Raw genomic sequence first — 18,765 nt, 5'->3', positions numbered from 1 at the left:
GGAAGGGTTGGGTCTCCTATACCCAGTTCTCTCATAAAGAGAGCATGGCTATCAGGTTCCGAGGTCCTGAGCGCAAGTCTACGGGACGTGAAAGAGGGCATCCCCCCTCCCGTGGGTTTTCTGGGTAATTCAGGCAGAGCAGACTAAGGTGGGTCTGGTTTTCAGAAAGGACCCCAAGCCTGGGGGGGAGGGCCAACAGGTGACAGGGAGGGAGGAGGGAGTTCCCACAGGGTCTGAAGCAAGGGTAGCAGTGGCTCCATCTAGTGAGCTGCCCTCGGTCCTCAGAAGGGCCCTTGGCACAGATACATCTGAATCCTCAGGACAAAGGAGGAGAAGAAGCCCCCAGGAGCTGAGGAAACAGATTCAGGGAGGCCAAGAAACTCCCCCCGGCCCTGGCCCCTGGCCCTTTGCTGGTGGCCGCAGCAGCAGCTAGTACCAGTCCTGTACCCCTGCCTCTAAAGCAAGTCTCCATCCTCCACACCAGCTGCTGGCAGCGCACCTGGGATTGACGTGCCCCGCTATGGGGGACCCAAACCCCAAGTCCCTCTCTCAGCGCTAACTGGCCTCAGAGTCAAGGTAAAGGTGCCACCACAGGCCCAGCCTCCCTCTGCAGCCACACGGAGGCCCTGAGCAGTGAGGTCCAGAAGCTTCCACACAGGTAGGCAGCCTGCTCCCCACCGCTCCTCTGGTGACTCAGGAGCCCCTGGGCACCTCACCCGCTCCTTTGTCTCTCTGCTTCCTCCTCAGCCAAGGAACATGTCCCGCAGCAAAGGCATCAGGAAAATGTGAGGAGAGCAATTCAGTGACTTTCTTTTTAGAAAAACAAGATCCAGTGAGGTCTCTGGGTCCCTGCTCTGGGGACTCTGGCCCCATTTACAGCTTACTTTGAATTCTGCCCTGGATTCTCAGAAACTCCGTTTCAGAAATAGACAAATATTTCCACCTTTAGAGGAATGCCACTCAGTTAAGTCACCCCGCCCCCTGCCACCGTCACTCAGAACAGAATTGGTTCTGGCCAGGTTGGCTTTGTGCAGCTCAACTTGCCCACAGCACAGTATAGAAATTCTTGGTCCTCTCCAAAAAGCCAACCTGCCGGTCCAGTGGTTAGGACTCTGTGCTTCCGCTGCAGGGGGCACGGGTTCGATCCCTGGTTGGAGAACTAAGAACCCACATGCCGCTGCCAAAATAAAAAAAAAAAAAGCCAACCTACCCTCAGGGAAAATTTGCCCCCTAGTGGAACGTGGAGGAGAGGAAGGCTACTTGTTCTGAAGTGGTACTGAAATGCTCTGGGGTCCTTTAGGAATAACCGGGCAGTTAGTTCCCTAAACATCAGCACACATTTGTCTACGCTCCGGAGAGTTTGCCAAAAGTCAACCCACCAAGCAGCCCGGTCACCACGCCTCACAGGTGAAGGGTGCCACCAGAGTGGTACCACCCGCAGCCTTCCCAGGGGATGGAGGGGTCAAGGCCAGAAATGGCAGATCACAAAATGGGATGACAGGTGACTCAGGAACACCCGAAAGTGTGCTTGCTCATGCTGGTGATCCAAGAAATCCACATTCACACAATCATACATCATTTTCATTTTGCCAGGGACATGAACAACGTTTTTTAAAGGCACTGAATCGACGGGGGTCTGATGAAACAGCACGTTCTTGCGACCTCGTTGGAAAACAATTTAGCAATGTGTACAAGCAACCTTAAATATTTCTACATCCTTTGAACCTGTAATTTCACTTTCGGAAGTGCAACTTTAGGAGGTAACCACAAATGAAGACAAAGATTTATGCTAAGATGCTAATTAAGGTGTTAATTATAGTAGAATCATCTGTGTTTTATTGCCATAAAAAATAAAATGAAACAAGCCCCGCCCCACCATTAAAAAATCTTTAACATTACTTTAGAGCCATGGAAGCATGACCATAACATAATTTGCCCACCCAGAATCATCACATGGGGTCACAGCTGGAAGGGCCTTCAGGGACCAAGGCAAGGTGGGGACTTGCCTGAGGTCACACAGCTCCTTGGGAGCTGACCAGGACAAAAACAAGGCCTCTAGGACAGCTTGATGCTCCTTGGGAGGGGACGGCCATGGGTACAAATCATCCTTTGGGGATGATGGCGACATTCTGGAATTAGGCAGTGGCAATGGCTGGGCTGCTTTGTAAATATACTAGAGACAAATGAATTTTACACATTAAGGGGATGAATACTGCAGTGTTGAATTATATCTCAATTTTATAAAAAAAAGTCTCAGCCTTTTCCTTGGCTTCGAGGGTGGAGACCCAGCGTGGAGAATGTCAAGGTCTGGTTTGGTCATTTATGCTGGATGTCGCCACCTCCCCCAAAGTTCCTTGGCTCTACCTCCTTTTTTCCCATCACCACTATATTTTACAGTTACCAGAAATCTGTCCAAGCCCTGCCCTGGGTCGCTGTCCTAGGCAGGTCATGCCATCTTTGTCCAGGTTTCCTTCAACAGCCTCCTGTGTGCTTTCCTTGCCTCTCCCAATCTGGCCTCCTCCTGCCCCTCCCTCCCATGGCAGCCAGAGGGATCTCTAAAAATACACATCTTAGCATGCCATCGTATTGCTTCAACTCTAGCATTGGTTTCCCAAGAAGTTCAAATATTGACGTTCCAACTCCTTAGCAGAGTTTACAAGGAACACCCCTCCCTGTCCGGCCTCCTCTTTCTCCACCCTCTTCCCCTCCCTTGCCCTTCCCAGGACAGCCTTCTGAAGCTACCTGGATGCTACTCACCCTTTATAACAGCCCAAGTGCCCCCTCCCCAAGGCAAGTCAACCCTAACAAATGTTGTACAACTGAGAGTCGGAGAACACCTCCACCCACAACACGTTGCTTCCTCTGCTGCACACCTGAAACTAACACAGCATTGTAAATCAACTGTACCCCAATAAAAAAAAAAAAAAAGAACTACCATTAAAAAAAAAAAATTGTTGCTTCCCGCACTCAGCAAAAACATACTGAATCCGTTATGCGCCAGGCGATGTTATGGGAAACAGCAGTGAACAAACAGACCACAGTTGTTGCCCCCAGGGGGCTTACACCAGAACCCTCCCTCCATCACATAAATGATCACTCTGCTAAAGTGCTGGTTTCCTCATCTGGTCACCACTAAACAAACAGATCTCTGAAAATTCATTAATTGAACTATCATCAGCTCAAGCAAAAATATAGTGGCTCCTAGAAAACACACAGACGCCCAGCAAATCCTGGCTGGCTAGCTGGATAAGTGCCTTAGGATGTGAAGCAAGAAATCAGTCCAATGCTCCTCAGAGCCACCATGGTCCCCAGTCTTTCCTGCTTCACTCACGTGCCACCTATAGGATCCAGACGTTTGCTTTACTCTGCTGCCTCATCTCCCAGAATGTGAACTTTTCAAAGAAGGGGCATTTCTTTAAAAAAATAAATCAGTATGCCTGAGAATTCCTGGCGGTCCAGTGATTAGGACTCCACGCTTCCATCGCAGAGGGACAGGGTTCAATCCCTGGTCAGGGAACTAAGATCCCGTGGGCCGCAGCGCGGCCAAAAAAAAAAAAATCAGTATCCCTTACGTCTACAAAATAGTAATACTCAATGCAGCTGTAATATCAAGCTTAGTCCATGGCAAGGGGGCCATGCCCTGGGACCCCATGCTTTAGAGGGTCCTAATCTGGCCCTCATCCAAGCCACTACCATCCCACAGGGTCAGGAAGCAATGCAAAGGTTTGAGGGTCGAAGGGGAGGTATGCACTCACACTTTGGGTACCAAGAGCCTAGCTGCCTCAAGGAATAGGTATTTACCCAAGAGAAATGAAAACTATGTCAATACAAAAACGGTACATGGATATTCATAACAACTTAAATAGTCCAAAACTGGAAACCATCTAAATGTCCTCCAATGGGTGAATAAATTGTGGCTTACCCATCAAATGGAATACTACTCAGCAGTAAAAAAAAAAAAAAGACTATTAATATGCACACCACAACATCGATAAACCCCAAATAATGAGACAGAAAGGAAAAAACAAACCAAAAAAATAGAGTACATACTATATCATTCCGTTTACATAAAAGTACTAGGACTTCCCTGGTGGCGCAGTGGTTAAGAATCCGCCTGCCAATGCAGGGAACACGGTTTCGAGCCCTGGTCCGGGAAGATCACACATGCCGCGGAGCAACTAAGCCCGTGCACCACAACTACAGGGCCAGCGCTCTAGAACCCGTGAGCCACAACTACTGAACCCGCGTGCCACAACTACTGAAGCCCACCCGCCTAGAGTCCATGCTCTGCAACAAGAGAAGCCACCGCAATGAGAAGCCCGCGCACTGCAATGAAGAGAATCTCCCCACTCAATACAACTTAGAGAAAGCCCGCACGCAGCCACGAAGACCCAATGCAGCCAAAAATAAATAAATAAATTTATATTGAAAAAAAAAGAGTTCTAAAACACATGCACACTCTTATAGTGACAGAAAGCAGATTAGTGTGGAGGAGGTGGCACAAGGAACTTTTGGGGGGTAACAGATGTGTTCTATCTTGACTGTGGTGATGGTTTCACTGATGTATATATGTCAAAACTCATCATTCGAAATGTACACTTTAAAAATTTGCCATTTGTTGTACATCATTTACATCTAAATAAAGCCGTTTAAAAAAAAAAAAAAGCCTACACTACACTGAGGTACCATTTCTTACCTATCAGGTTCATAAAAACCCCCAAATTTGACAGCATACTTGAGTAGAAAGATTGTAGGAAAATGGGGACTCCTTAATTTCATTGCTAGTGGAAATGCAAAATGGTCAGAGAAATCTGACAACATCCATTAAAACTACAAAGGCATAGGACCCCGGGATCCAGCAATTTGCTTCTGAGAATTCATCCTGCAGATACACCTGCACAATTATACGTGCAAAGGAATGATGTTGGAGCAAGATTACACCCTGCAGCACTGTTGGTAACACCCCCTTACCCATAAAAGTAAACAAGCCAAGTGTCCACCTCTAGGGCTGGTTAATAAACTACGATACCTCCCCCATGTGGAATGCAAGGTAGCTTAAAACCGAGAAGGCTCTCTATGTACTGACCAGAAAAATCTCCCAGGATATATTGTTAAGTGAAAAAGAAGCAAGATGCTAAACACGTGGATTACTACTTTGTATTTGAAAAGGGGAGAAATAAAAATCTGTGCTGGAATTTGCCTGTCTTTGCATAAAGAAGGACCAGAAATGTATCCAAGAGATTCATACAAGCAGCTTCCTAAGCGGGGGCTGAGGAGGGAGTTGGATGGGGAGAGCGTAAGGGAAACTTCTCATGTGGAGCCTTTTACATTGTTTTTATCTTTGATGCATGTGAATGTATTACCTGTTCACAAACAAAACAAACAAAAAACCACACACACACACAAAAACAAATACAAAAAACTTTGTTATAAGCTTTTAAATATAAATTTAGAATCCCTGGCCTTAAGACGTACTTCCTAGAAGCATGTTAGGATCCAATGGGCTAATAGCTGTGTAAGTGCTATTACTAACACCGGTCCTCAAAGTCGGAAGCCCACCTGCCTCAGGATCACCCAGAGGTCCCATTTAAAATGCAGACTAGCCCCCAGAAGGCCTCTGGAGGGGGTGACATTCCAACTGAGATGGGATGACGACAGGGAGCCCACCCTTCAAAGGGGAGGTGGCAGGTGGGGGGCCTGGGTCAGGAGTTTGGTGCAAAAGTACAGAACGAGAAGAGGTGGTTTGGATGAAGGCAGAGGAGTGGACGAAAACGGGACAGGTTTGGGAGGCGGAGGCCACGGGGCTCGGTCCTCCCTGGGGTCTCAAGTGGAGGGTCAGGAAGGAGGGGCCCAGACTCTTTGCTCGGTGCCTGGGCCCCGGGAGCCTTTGACTGAGGTGGGAAAGACCACGTAAGAGGAGAATGGAAACATATAAGCTGTCCGTTGAGAATGTTATTAACTTCGGACATAAAGCCAATGCCAAAAAAGAACCATTTAAAGCTGCCCCTTAAGCCTCTGAAAATAAGTCTAAGTGGCTGCCATCTATGTAAGGCGTGAAGAGTGCTGTGTGGACAGGACTGGGCTGAGGTCTGGAGAACAGTGGAGCCGTGGCTCCCAGGAGCTGATCCAGGTCTAAAATGGAAGGGGGGACTTCCCTGGTGGTCCAGTGGTAAAGAATCCGTCTTCCAATTCAGGGGACGCGGGTTTGATCCCTGGTCGGGGAGCTAAGATCCCACATGCCGCAGGGCAACTCAGCCTGTGCACCACAACTACTGAGCTCGTGCGCCTCAACTAGAGAAGAGAAAACCCGCACACCACAGCTAGAGAGATGCCCGCGGGCCGCGACAAAGACCTGCCGCAGACAAAAAAAAAATAAAGAAAATAAATAAATAAAAAGGAAGGGCCTGATACTAAATTTAACCTCCAAAGAATCACTCTGTGAGTTTCACAATGTTGCCTGAGGCTGGCGCTGGCCGGTTGCCTCCTGCACAGAAATCAACACCCCCTCCTTCCCTGCAGGTGGGACTTCTGCTTTGGTGAGAACTGCTGGCAGCTGGTTGGGGGCTGTCAAAGCAGAGACTATCCCAGCAGGGCTTGAAGGAGGGGATGAAGGCAGGGCGGGCGGGAAAGAAGTTAACCGCCATCTGCCAGGAAGGGAGAGAAGCAGGGGGACCAGTGAAGGCCTGACACACATCAGCTATGACCCTGCACAGTGACTTCACTCTGAGAACACCAATGTTCTCATCTAGAACGTGGGGATATTCACCCAGATCCTGGGACTGTGGTGAAGATCACATGAGGAAATAGAGAAATGGAAGGCGCCTAATACAGTGCCTGGCATACAACAGGCAATCAAAGAATGGCCCCTAGCAAAACAGGGACGTGACAACCAGCAGGTGATGTGGACTCAAGACAGGGAACGATATAACAGAGACTCTAGAGAACATCAAGGGGCAACCCTCAGTGGAGTCATAACTGTCACAGACCTTTATGATCCAGCAGTAAGAGAAGCAAAGTGCATCAAGGTTAGAAACATGGACCCAGCAGATATGAAAATCATTGATACTGTGCGTCCAACAGACATATACCAACTCTATACAATGAAAACAAGAGACCACACCCATCTCAGGCACCCTTGCAACACTTAGAAAAAGCAGCAAAGAAAACTTCAAATTCCCAAAGGTAGAAATAGCACTTATTTTATTCTCTAACAACAAAGCAATAGAATTAGAAGTGAAAAATGAAAACAGAAACAACAAAAAATCTCAACAGTCCAGAAATTTAAAAAAGCATTTAAAAACTTGCAGAACATCTAGAAAAAAATGATAATGAAAATTCCAAAAGTTACATAATATGCCGAGAAAAATCCATCACCTTAAACATTACAGAATGAAACAAAAAAAGAACATAGATGAACGCAGCATGTAACACAGTTATGTTTCACAGAAAAGAGCAGGAAAATGAACCCAAGCAAAGCAAGAGGAAGGAAACTAAGATGAATGCAGAAATGTGAACATTAGAAATCAGAAAAGTGTAAAATTGATTTTAAAAAATTGAGAAAAAAAGCTGCTTCTCTTAAAGAGTGATAATAGGTAAAACTGCTGGGTAGCCTAATCAAAGAAAACACACACACACACACACACACACACACAAAATGAGAAATTAGCAGAGACAATTATAAAACTCACAACAATATCGAACTCAATGTGAATAACTTGGAAAAGTTGATGGTAATAGATTATTTTCTAGGAAAATGAAATTTACCAAAATCCATACACCTCTTCTCCCAAAGAGAAAACCAAGAGAATACTGGAAAGTTTTGTGAATAGAACTACTCCTAAAAATGCAGCAAGCCCCAATATGTCACAATGACATATTTTAAACTTTCCAGAAATGGATCATCCCAGTACCATTTAAAGCAGCTGTTCTCAGCTCGGTGCTTTGTGACCACCTAGAGGGGTGGGATAGGGAGGGTGGGAGGGAATCGCAAGAGGGAGGGGATATGGGGATGTATGTATACATATGGCTGATTCACTTTGTTATACGGCAGAAACTAACACAACATTGTAAAGCAATTATACTCCAATTAAGATGTTAAAAAGAAAAAACTAAAATAAAATAAAGCAGCTGTTCTCAATCACGGGGCCAGGACAAACAGCAGCATTAGCATCGCCTGAGAACTTGCAGAAATGCAGATTCTCAGGTCCCACGTCAGACCTACTGCATCAGAAATTCTGGAGGGGGCCCAGAAACCTGTTTTACCAAATCTTCCAGATGACTTGACTCACACACTTTGAGAGCCCCTGTTTGACCGTGCCATGCCAAGGGCGGTCTGCCGCAGCCCCAGTATCACTGGGAGCCTGGGAAAATGCAGAGTCCCAGGCTCAGCCCAGACACACTGAGTCAGACTCTGCATTTTGTCAAGACCCCCAGGGGACTCATGTGTGTGTTTGAGAAGCACTGTCTAGAGCTCTAGCCCAGTGCTGTGCAATAGAAATAGAATTGAACCAGACATATAAAAATTTCTAGTAGCCACCTTTTAAAAAGTAAAACAACTAAATTAATTTTAATCATATATTTTATGTAAGTAACCCAATATCCAAAATATCATTATTTTAACAGGTAACCAACATAAAAATATATTAATGAGATATTTTACATCCTTTTTTTTTGTACTAAGTTCTTCAAAATCTGATGGGTATTTTAAACTTCACACATCTCGATTCAAACTAGCCACATCTCAAGTGCTTAGAAGTCCCATGTGGTCAGTTGATGTCATTTTGAACAGTGCAGAGAAAATGGAGAAAGAAGGAAAGCTTCCGAATTCTTCTTACAAAGCCACCACTTTTCTTATGCTAATATGGCTTTTTAATTGTGTGCTGTCACACAATAGACCAATTTTAATACTGTGGTTAAGAATGAGGACTCTGGCAGAAACTAACACACCATTGTAAAGCAATTATACCCAATAAAGATGTTAAAAAAAAAATCAAAGGGTTACATTTCAGGAGACAAAGCTTGAGCTAGAATAAAGGAATGAGATTCAAAAAGAAAAAAAAAAAAAAGAATGAGGACTCTGCAGCCAGACTCCCTGGCCTCTAACTTTAGCTTCATCAGTTATTGAAATCTCTGGGCTGTCACAGAGTAGGCATTCAATAAATGTTAACTATCATTATGTTATGATAACATTATGATGTTAGTATTATTGTTATTCATGATTACTGATGCAAAATCTTACAACATTAGCAAACAGAGTTCAACATCCCAAGTAGGGTTTCTCCTTGGAATGCAAGGATGATTCAATAATTATGATATCTATTAATAAATATACCATATTAAGGTCAAGGAAAAAAAAAAGAAGCAACATAGGACCAATTCATTATACGCCACAAAAGGAATTTGAAAAAAATTACAATACTTATTCCAGATAAACTCTTAGCAAAACAGAAACAGATACTTCCTTAGCATGATAATAGTATATTTAAAAACAAGAGCTCAATGATATTTAATAGTGAGCTACTAAAATTATCCAAATTAAAGGCAGGAACAAGAATACGATGTCCACTACCATCACTGACAAATTAAACATTTTTCTGGGCTACTGCCCTCTGCAATTAAGCAAGAAAACAAAATGAGAGAAAAGCAGGAAAAACTGTCATTTACAGACAATATGATCACATGCCTAAAAACCTTAGAAAATAAGCTGAAAAATCATTAGAACCAACAAGGAAATTCCATAAGTTGTCACATCATTAAGTTAATGTGAAAAATCCCTATTTACAAACAATAGGCATTTAAAGAAAAGATCTCATTTACAATAGCAACAAAATAAAAACTGTAACACTTGGGAAAAAATAAGATATTTTGCAGGACCTTCTGAATAGACCATTAAAGCTTTACCAGAGGAACAAAGAAAAAGAACTAAGTCAATTGAAAGATGAACTGTGCTCATGGAAACACTCCAAGTTTTAAGAACGTTAATCTCCGCTAATTTCAGTGCAATCCGAAATGAATCATGAATAGGATCTTTGCAAATCTGTTTGTGCTAAGTAGATAACTCAAAATAAAATTTGTAAATATTGGGTTGGATCATGAATGTGCATGCGTGTGTGTGCGTGTGTGTGTGTGTGTGTGTGTGTGTGTGTGTGTGTTTCATTTTGTCTTTTTTCACCAGGGAAGGAACCACACAAAACCCTAATAATGGCTACCTATGGGGAGAGTGACTGGGGCGAAAGTGGAATTTTCAATTTTCTTTTTGTACCTTTTTATACCATTTGTTTTTTTTAATGTGTAAATATATTACTTTTTTAAAGTGTCAACAATAATTATCTGAGCAATGAATAAAACACAAGACACTTTTCAAGGTCTGTATTAAAACATACTATTAAGCATCCTGTTGGAGCTGGTGGGAGCCACTGAGAGGAAGGGTAGGCACAGATGGACACATGGGTGAATTAGTGAATCTGGTTCAAGGGTCTATTCCCCCTCCACTGCCCCCAGCCCACCCAGCTCTTTCTAGGAAATTCTCTCTGGGCATGTTTCCTCATCTGGAACATGAAGGAGTTCGATTAGATCTCTAAGGACCCGTTCAGCTCTAATATTCCAGGATTCTTTCTTCCGTTCATTCATTCAGCTGGTCTTCTGGAGCTTACAGTCTAGCTGGGAAGACAGACAGTCATCAAACGATCCCACAAGAAAATGTACAAGGCCACCATGGAGGGTGTTATGAAGAAGGGGGTGCACTCAGTTGTCCTAGGAGAGGGTCAATCAGCAAGTCTGAAGGCAGGGGGTGTGGGTGAGAGGAGAGTCTGGGGGAGCTGAACAGGATTAGCAGGCGATAACAGGGGCGAGTGGGGAATAGGGAAAGTTAGTCATTCCAGAGCGCAGGAGGTCAGCGCACACACAGCGGGACTGCCAAGCAGCCCTGAGGACTCAGCACACAGCATAAACCAGGCGTTCGACTGATACTTCTCCAGTGAATCTAAACTGCGTCAATGCAGGTAATCCCATCCTGATACTCTTGCAGTGACAGAGAAGGGAAGCTTGGGTAATTTTTTTTTAATTATATTTTTGCTTCTCTTTAGAATGCCCTTAGAAGAACCGACTTCCTAAGACTTGCATCACTAAGCAGACAGCCACACTTGGATATGGAATCTTTGATCAGCCAACCCTCAGTCAACTTCACGGAGCCACGTGGATAAAGAAAAGCCACCAGCTATTCTGCAAGCCAGGTAATGCACTCAGGGGCAGCTGACAGTCACCAAAGTACCAGAGAAACTCATGAGGTGCCTCTGACAGCCCAAGCGCCAGTGAAATGTAATATTTTAACCGGCACTGCAAAACAGGCTAAGATACTGGGAAGGACTCAAACGTAGAAGGGGGAAAAAAAAGGGAGGGAGGGCTCTTTTAAAGGTAAAATCATTTGCTTTCTCAAAAGTTCGTTAATTACAGTGCAAATACAGAGTAAATTACCAAAGACGGCATGGGGGAATAAATCAAAAACAAAAGGAAGGCTCCAGTAAGCAAAAGCTGCCTTCCAGCTACGTGGAAAAACACTCTAGTGCACCGAGTAAATAAATAATAAAAGGATGTGGAAACAATACACCTTGAAAACTCCTGATCCTTCTCTGTTCTCCTGGCCAGTAGCAGTGCTGACAGGTTTACGCTGCCCAGGTTACATACCCAGCTAGCATTTATTTATCCAGTAACACCTGCGTACTTTTAACTGCAGCTGATCTCTGTATTTTATTAGTGTATCCCATTATTTTACCCCAAGCTCCAGCATGAACCCCCAAACAGAAGTTATCTGACCCCTAGACTAGATAAATGCTAGAAATAAGAATTTTAGGGTGTTCAGACCACACCGCTTTTCTTCTCCCCCTGAGAGGAAGGCTCTTGGGAATATACACCCACAAGGAAAAAATAAAACAATGCACAGTGATTTTCATTCTTCCATACCTCACCCTGTTTAAAAAAAAACAAAAAGTCTTTAATTCATTCGGGTGTTATCTGTTTCACAATTACAGCCTTAATTTGGCTTACTCACGCATTTTCTTAAACACGGGTAACTTGTGCAACCGATAGGTACCGGACAAAACACAAACGCTTACTGAAAAAAACAAAGAAACAAACAAAAAAGGAAAGTGGAAGTGATAATAATCCAAGATCACAGAATTTTATTAGAGGTAGAGGGGGCTTTGGTGAATAAGAAAGATGTTAAGGACTTGCACCAGGGAAGAAAATTGGTGGCAAAGAAAGGTCTAGAAAAATAAAAATGCTGGCTAGCTGTCATTTCTGCAGCAGGCCTGAGAACAATTCACACTTTTTTTTTTTTTTTTAACAATTCACTCCCCTGACTGCATAGCCTCGTCCTGTGGTTTGTCAGGGCTGCTGAGGAAAGGCATCTCCAGCCCAGGACAGTGGGCTGGCCTCCACGGTATCTGTTAGACCCACCTCCCCATGGGGCAGAGCAGCCTAAGAAAGGAGCTGATATTTAGGGATCAAGCCACTTTTTCTTGGATGTTAGTTTTTCATAGAACACTTCCTGGGATTTGCTCATTCTTGATTCAACATGATTTCACTCCCCTTCATTCTTCCCTGAAAGCACAGAGATGATCACTACTGTCCCATTTCACAGATGAGAAAGGTGAAGGTTAGTTTTCTTTCTCGAGGACTGTGAGCTGCAAACTGCTTGGTGATTAGGATTGCCTTTATGTGGTTAGTCCAACATCCCACATATAGCAAAATGTTACTAACAAAGGATTCTTTTTATTCTTAGGCGATGGGTGGCTGAACAGCAACTGGAACACAGAAAACTTAATTTCTAGCCCATGGCACCAAGCTGCAGATTAGAAACCTCAAAGTATGATCACTAGAACTCCTAATTATACAATTTCCATAAAAATGCATCAGAAAAGGCAGCAGCATGCACATCATCATTCCACTGAGAAGGTAAAAAGCACATGTCCACAGGCCCTGAAAACAGGAAACCCTCTATAGAGGCTCAGGCAGTCAAACCCTGGTCTCCCCTGGTCATGCAGATTGGTAGGTGTATGCCTTGGCCCCTGAAGACTCTTTCCTCACCTATCTCACCTGTATTTTTCTTAAAACCAAGTGAAAACACTTGTTAAACAAGTTTCATCTTCACCAAGACAAGGAAGTATTATTATTTAAAATCTACCTAAAAGGTAAATTATGGCAAATCCATATGGTATAACATTACAGTGGACTAGTTAACGGTTAGATCCAAAGAACAAGATATGAAGGGAAAAGCAAGTTACAAAATATGTGTAATATGGGGACTTCCCTGGTGGCACAGTGTTTGAGAATCCGCCTGCCAATGCAGGGGACGTGGGTTCTAGCCCTGGTCCAGGAAGATCCCACATGCCGCGGAGCAACTAAGCCCGTGCGCCACAACTACCGAGCCTGCGCTCTAGAGCCCGCGAGCCACAACTACTGAAGCCCGCGTGCCTAGAGCCCGTGCTCCACAACAAGAGAAGTCACCGCAATGAGAAGCCCGCGCACCGCAAGGAAGAGTAGCCCCCGCTCGTCGCAACTGGAGAAAGCCCGCACGCAGCAACAAAGATCCAACACAGCCAAATAAATAAATTAATTAAATTTTAAAAAAAAGATTAAAAAAATTTTAAAAAATGTTTAAAATGCAATTACGGACTGACATGAAACTATCTCTAAGAAATGTGATTAAGGGGAAAAAGCAAGGTGCAGAATATATGCTATCACTTGTTTAAAATTATTTTTAAGAATATGTTCATATTTATTTGTACATGTACAGGCTGTCTCTGGAAGGCTCTCCTAAAAATTATAATAACGTTGCCTTAAAAGAGGGAAAATGAGGGGACGGGAAACTGAAAAATAGGTGAGAAGAAAACAATTTTCACTGGATAGCTTTCCTTTGTACTCTGAATTTTTTACTGCGTGCATATGTTCCTACAAAAACAAAACCAAACAAAAAACTTAAAAAGCCTTGGGGGGAAAACTGCACCAACTGTTTTTCTAAGTGTTTCAGTACCTTATGCCATCTTATGCCGTAGCCCTCTTCATTTTGAAGGCAGCCCCCTGAGAAAAACTCTGCCTCAGCAAACGAAACTACGCAAGGGACCCCATGTGCAGCTATGGACCTGGGACCCTCACGGAGACCTGCCCTGGCTCTTCCTGTGACTTCCAGGACCGGGTTTAGGCAAGTATGGCCTCAGCCAAAGCAAGAGCACTGTGTCCTCTGACAACAATGTCAAATTCTCACTTGTATGTAGTAAATAAGAAATATTTTACCTTTCAGCAAAGATATCGAGTTTCCCCAACTCATCAGAGAGGCCAACAAGGGAATCCAAGGTCCCCACCTAGAAAGATCGGAGAGAAGTTAGATGCTCAGGCTTTGTAGCTGGCGGGGGGCGGGGGGGGCACGGGGTTTCAACTATAGCGCAGGGAATTCTTCTATCTTGACTCAGTTGTCCTCGGTCAATGGTGAAACTGGAAACTGAGAAGAGCTCTCAAGGGAAATCGGTGGATTTGGGATGATGATTATTATTACTATTATTATTTTTTTGGCCAACAGGATAAACTGTCATTTCTGCCGTGGAAAGGAGTGACTATGTGTCGTGGTCTACCCTCAGCTTATTTTCGTCTAAGAATGGCAGTCCGCTCTTCAGGGGATTAATCCCCACAGCCAAGGAAGCAATGAGACAGAAAGCAAGTCAAGGAAGTCATCATTTCTGAAAGCCTTTCTTCTCCAAGGTAGTCCAGCCAATCCCCATCTCTGGTCCTCTCTGCCGTTATTAACAATGATCTTGCTGGGGCAAGGGCAGCTTTTCCTCCTGCTCCCATTCATGGAAGTCCTTTTCTTTACAGATTACTTATGACGGACGAGCTGTTTCTTGTGGAAATTATTACTGTGTCCAAAATTGTATTTAAAGGTCTACTCACAGAATCAGAAGGAAGAAGTTTGTTATCACATTATCAACCACCCATCAGATGTTGAAAAGTATTCAGGGAACTATGAAGTCTGGATATTCCTAGTAAGTGTTGTTTCTTTGCAGACAACTTAATTTTAAGCAACATTTGGCAGAAGTCATGTCTTTTTTTAATCTTCGTACCCTCGGGTCTGGCACAGCGCTTCACGCGTAGGAAGCAATGAGTGGGTGCTTAATTTACTACCCTTCACAGTATCTGACCCTGGACAAACAATGGCAGGTTTGAAAAATCAGCAAGATGTGGGTTCAGAACCCAGTGTTGCCACTTACCAGCTCCACAACCCCGGTCTCCTTTCTCAGCCCATCCTAATCTATAAAGTGGGAGTTGTGAAGATTCAGGAAGATGCGCTAAAAGAGCCTGGCCCCCAGCATACCGCTCCATAAACACTAGCAAATGTAGTAGCATCATTAACAACTATGCAAAAAAGCCAGAGGGGCAAACTGAGGTTTGAAAGAGGATTACACCTCAGTTGACTAGAAGAGCCACCTCTGGGCGTTTAGCACCATCCCTCCAGAATCCATGACATATTTGTAGGGCAGAAAGACTGCCTTAGGCTTCTTCCCCTTGGAGGAAGCATGGCAAAAAGTCCACTCTTTTTGAAGTAAGAAGATTGCACATATCTTGCTCCTCTTCCATGTTTGTTTCATTTTAAAATCTCTTTCTGGGACTTCCCTGGTGCTCCAGTGGCTAAGACTCCGCGTTCCCAATGCAGTGGGCCTGGGTTCGATCCCTGGTCAGGGAACTAGATCCCACATGCCACAGCTAGGAGTTTGCATGCCACAGCTAGGAGTTCGCATGCTGCAACTAAAGATCCCGCGTGCTGCAACTAAGATCCGGTGCAGCCACATAAATATTTTAAAAATAAATAAATAAAATAAAATCTCTTTCTGCCATCTGCCCAGTTGTCACTAAATCTCCTTCCTTCTCTCTCCACCAGAGCCAGAGAGATGCTGGATTGCCTGCCCTGCTCCCAGTTCAAGAACACAATCAAGGATGAACCTCTTGGACTTTCCTGGTGTCACAGTGGTTAAGAATCTACCTGCCAATGCAGGGGACACGGGTTCGAGCCCTGGTCTGGGAAGATCCCACAGGCCACAGAGCAACTAAGCCCGTGCACCACAACTGCTGAGCCCGCGCTTTAGAGCCCGTGAGCCACAACTACTGAGCCTGCGTGCCACAACTACTGAAGCCCGTGCGCCTAGAGCCCATGCTCCACAACAAGAGAAGCCACTGCAATGAGAAGCCCGAGCACTGCAATGAAGAGTAGCCCCCGCTCGCTGCAACTAGAGAAAACCCGCGCGCAGCCAAAAATTAAAAAAAAAAAGATGAACCTCTCCAAGCCTGCACATTTAAAGTATATTGTTGGTCTTCTTAGATGTTGAAGATAAAACAGGAAGAATCTGAGAACTCAATGAGGACCCAAGTGTGTTTAAGACACTCTTTCCACTTTTTGAAGACACTGCTAGCCGCACCCTTGTCTCCCTCTCATTCTGTCCTGTGGCTCCAAGTCCACAAGCATCACAGTTAATTTGGGGCTATTCGTGAAGTCCCATCCAGACCAGTCCCCCCGTCCAGCTTCACAGCCAGGCTGATCCTCAGCATTGGTGCCGTTGCCCTGTTGTTTTCTCCTTGGCTTTCCAGAAGACACCCACCCCACCCCAGCCCATCACCTCCTTCCTCCTCCTGGGGTATTTTACCTTGAAATCAGGAATCGTGAATTTGGTGTTATAAGACAGGTTTGACTTGGAGGTTACTGTATTCATCCTCTCCAGCGCTTGTAAATTTTCCTTATCTCCAGGGGCAGAAATTAACCAAAACTCGGACATGTTTCCAGTCTTCTTTTATCCAGTTACTGACCAGAACCACAGCAACATACACAAACAGAAACAGGAGAGAAGTGTCAAATATCTCTACCTGTTCACCACTCCCTTCCCTCAGAATTAATCCTCTCCACTCTTCCCATTTCCCGTTCCTTCCCCCTTTGACCTTCCAGTTCAGATTCTACAGTTCCAAGGACAGCCATCTGCCCAAAGCTTATCTCCACTTGGAAAGCCCTCAGGTCTTCGTAAAGACTCCCAAGGACCCTCCTTCCCAGGGTGGTTCTGACTGGTTTTGAGGAGAGAAGGAGGAGGGGGAGTGTGATTGCTGTCCCTCCTACTTCAGCGAAAAACCCCTTCCTGGCATCATAAAATGGGGGCCAGTAAGCTGGACTTGGGCACCTTCTGGACTGTTTCTCTCCCTTCCACGCTGCATCTCCAGGGATGTAGGATTGGGGGGTTAGAGGGGTGGTGAAGCAGGAACCAGCCAAGGAGGCACTTCCACAATGGGCAGGCTGGGCAAACCCAGATATTAACTGACCAACCTTGAGACTGGAGCTAGCTTTACAACGACTTCAGAAGAACCCCTTTCTTTATAAAATAAGGAGGGGAGAGGGAAGGTAAGGGGGCTATTAGAGTCGTTTTTCCACAAGACTAGGTGTCTATTCTGCAGAGGTGGGTAACGCGCTGGGTCCGGCTGGGAGTTTCCGTCCAGCGTCTAAAGTCGATTAGCTCTGCTTATTCAAACGTGTACACACCCACACCTCTCTCCCCTCGGCCTGTTTCTCCGTTCCATCGCCTCCCAAAACGTCTCCGGGTGGCTACGAAAAAACCAGGATAATAGCCAGAGACCCATCGTGCGAGCTCTCCTTGTTGACCCCCGTCTCACGCCACTCCAAGACAATCTTAGTCCCTCCTAACCCCGCGCACGCCGAACGCAGTTCCTTTCGCACTTGACCGCTGATGGCCTGGGGACAAACTGGCCCTGCGCAGCACCTGGGGAGATGCCACCTGCCCGGCCCCTGGGAGGGCGCAGCAGAGACGCCGGTTCCCCGGTTCCCACGGAGAAGGCTCGGCCCTGGACGGCGCCCCTGGGCCGAGGCGAAGCGGGGACCAAAGCGACGCGGGCGGCTCGAGCTGGGCCCCCGGTTGCGACGCGCGACCTCTCCCCACGCCGCCTCGGGCCCCCGACCCGCCGCGCGTCCTTACCGGGAGCCCGCGGGCCTCGCGGGCAGGGGGCGGGCTGGCGCGGGCCCGGAGCGCACGGCCGGCTCCCGGGAGGCAGCGGCTTCTGCGCGACGCCCCGCCCCGAGCTTTTATCCGAGCGGGAGGCGGCCGCCCCGCTGGACATTTGCATACCGGGCCGCCCGCCTCCAGCCGCCGCCGGGCAGGGGGCGCCCGCCGGGCCCCTGCGGCCGCTGTGCCACGCGAGAGGCAGGCGGATCCAGCCCTTCGCGACTTGGCCAAGATCCCCGAGCCCCGACCGGCTGGGCCGGGTCCCGGCGGGATTCTGGGGAGCATCGGACGGGGCCCCCAACCCCACGACGGAGCAGAGCGGACGGCCGAGAGAAGCGGGCGAGGCGAAGCACGCGGCACACGGACACCGCCGCCTCGAGTCTCTCCACCTCCACCCCATCCCCGGACAGTGACAGGAAACAGGGTCTCAAGGGGAATCACCGAGAGACAGAACTGACCTGTGGAAAGTGACGCAACAGGTTCACATATGTTTTGGAACACACACCTGGGCAGAGGAATTATCTTCCTGTTGACGTGGGCGTGAGCTTGCCCTTGGTTGCCAAGGAAACTCTCCACTGCAGGATACGCCCACCTCACCTTACCCCCTTCCTAATCGCCTTGACTTACTATCTGGCACCACGGTGTGAGTTTATGATCCGTGCTGTTTGGAAGAGAGGGAAACCCCAGAAATTAACATGTGAGTGTTTAAAAAAAAAAAAAAAAA

General features: G+C 46.1%; 1 protein-coding gene across 4 annotated transcripts in view; it reads right to left on the bottom strand.

Annotated features, from left to right (window-relative positions):
- The window catches only part of ATP6V1C2 (ATPase H+ transporting V1 subunit C2), a 51,534-nt gene extending 33,431 nt beyond the window's left edge, over nt 1-18,103 (bottom strand). For 3 of the 4 annotated variants that reach the window (XM_061168511.1, XM_061168510.1, XM_061168508.1), the window contains exons 1-3: nt 18,015-18,103; nt 16,686-16,840; nt 14,290-14,357 (exon numbers count right to left, since the gene is read on the bottom strand). In XM_061168511.1, the coding sequence (XP_061024494.1) occupies nt 14,290-14,357; nt 16,686-16,814 (197 nt within the window). In that variant the 5' untranslated portion in view covers nt 16,815-16,840; nt 18,015-18,103. Of the gene's footprint in view, nt 1-14,289; nt 14,358-16,685; nt 16,841-17,801; nt 17,957-18,014 lie in introns of those variants that run through there. The other variant, XM_061168509.1, reaches the window with a different exon arrangement.
- Between the last annotated feature and the right edge of the window lie 662 nt (nt 18,104-18,765).

Source organism: Eubalaena glacialis, chromosome 14, assembly GCF_028564815.1.
Source record: "Eubalaena glacialis isolate mEubGla1 chromosome 14, mEubGla1.1.hap2.+ XY, whole genome shotgun sequence".
In the NCBI taxonomy this organism is placed as follows: domain Eukaryota; kingdom Metazoa; phylum Chordata; class Mammalia; order Artiodactyla; family Balaenidae; genus Eubalaena; species Eubalaena glacialis.
This window is presented reverse-complemented; position numbering and strand designations above follow the sequence as displayed.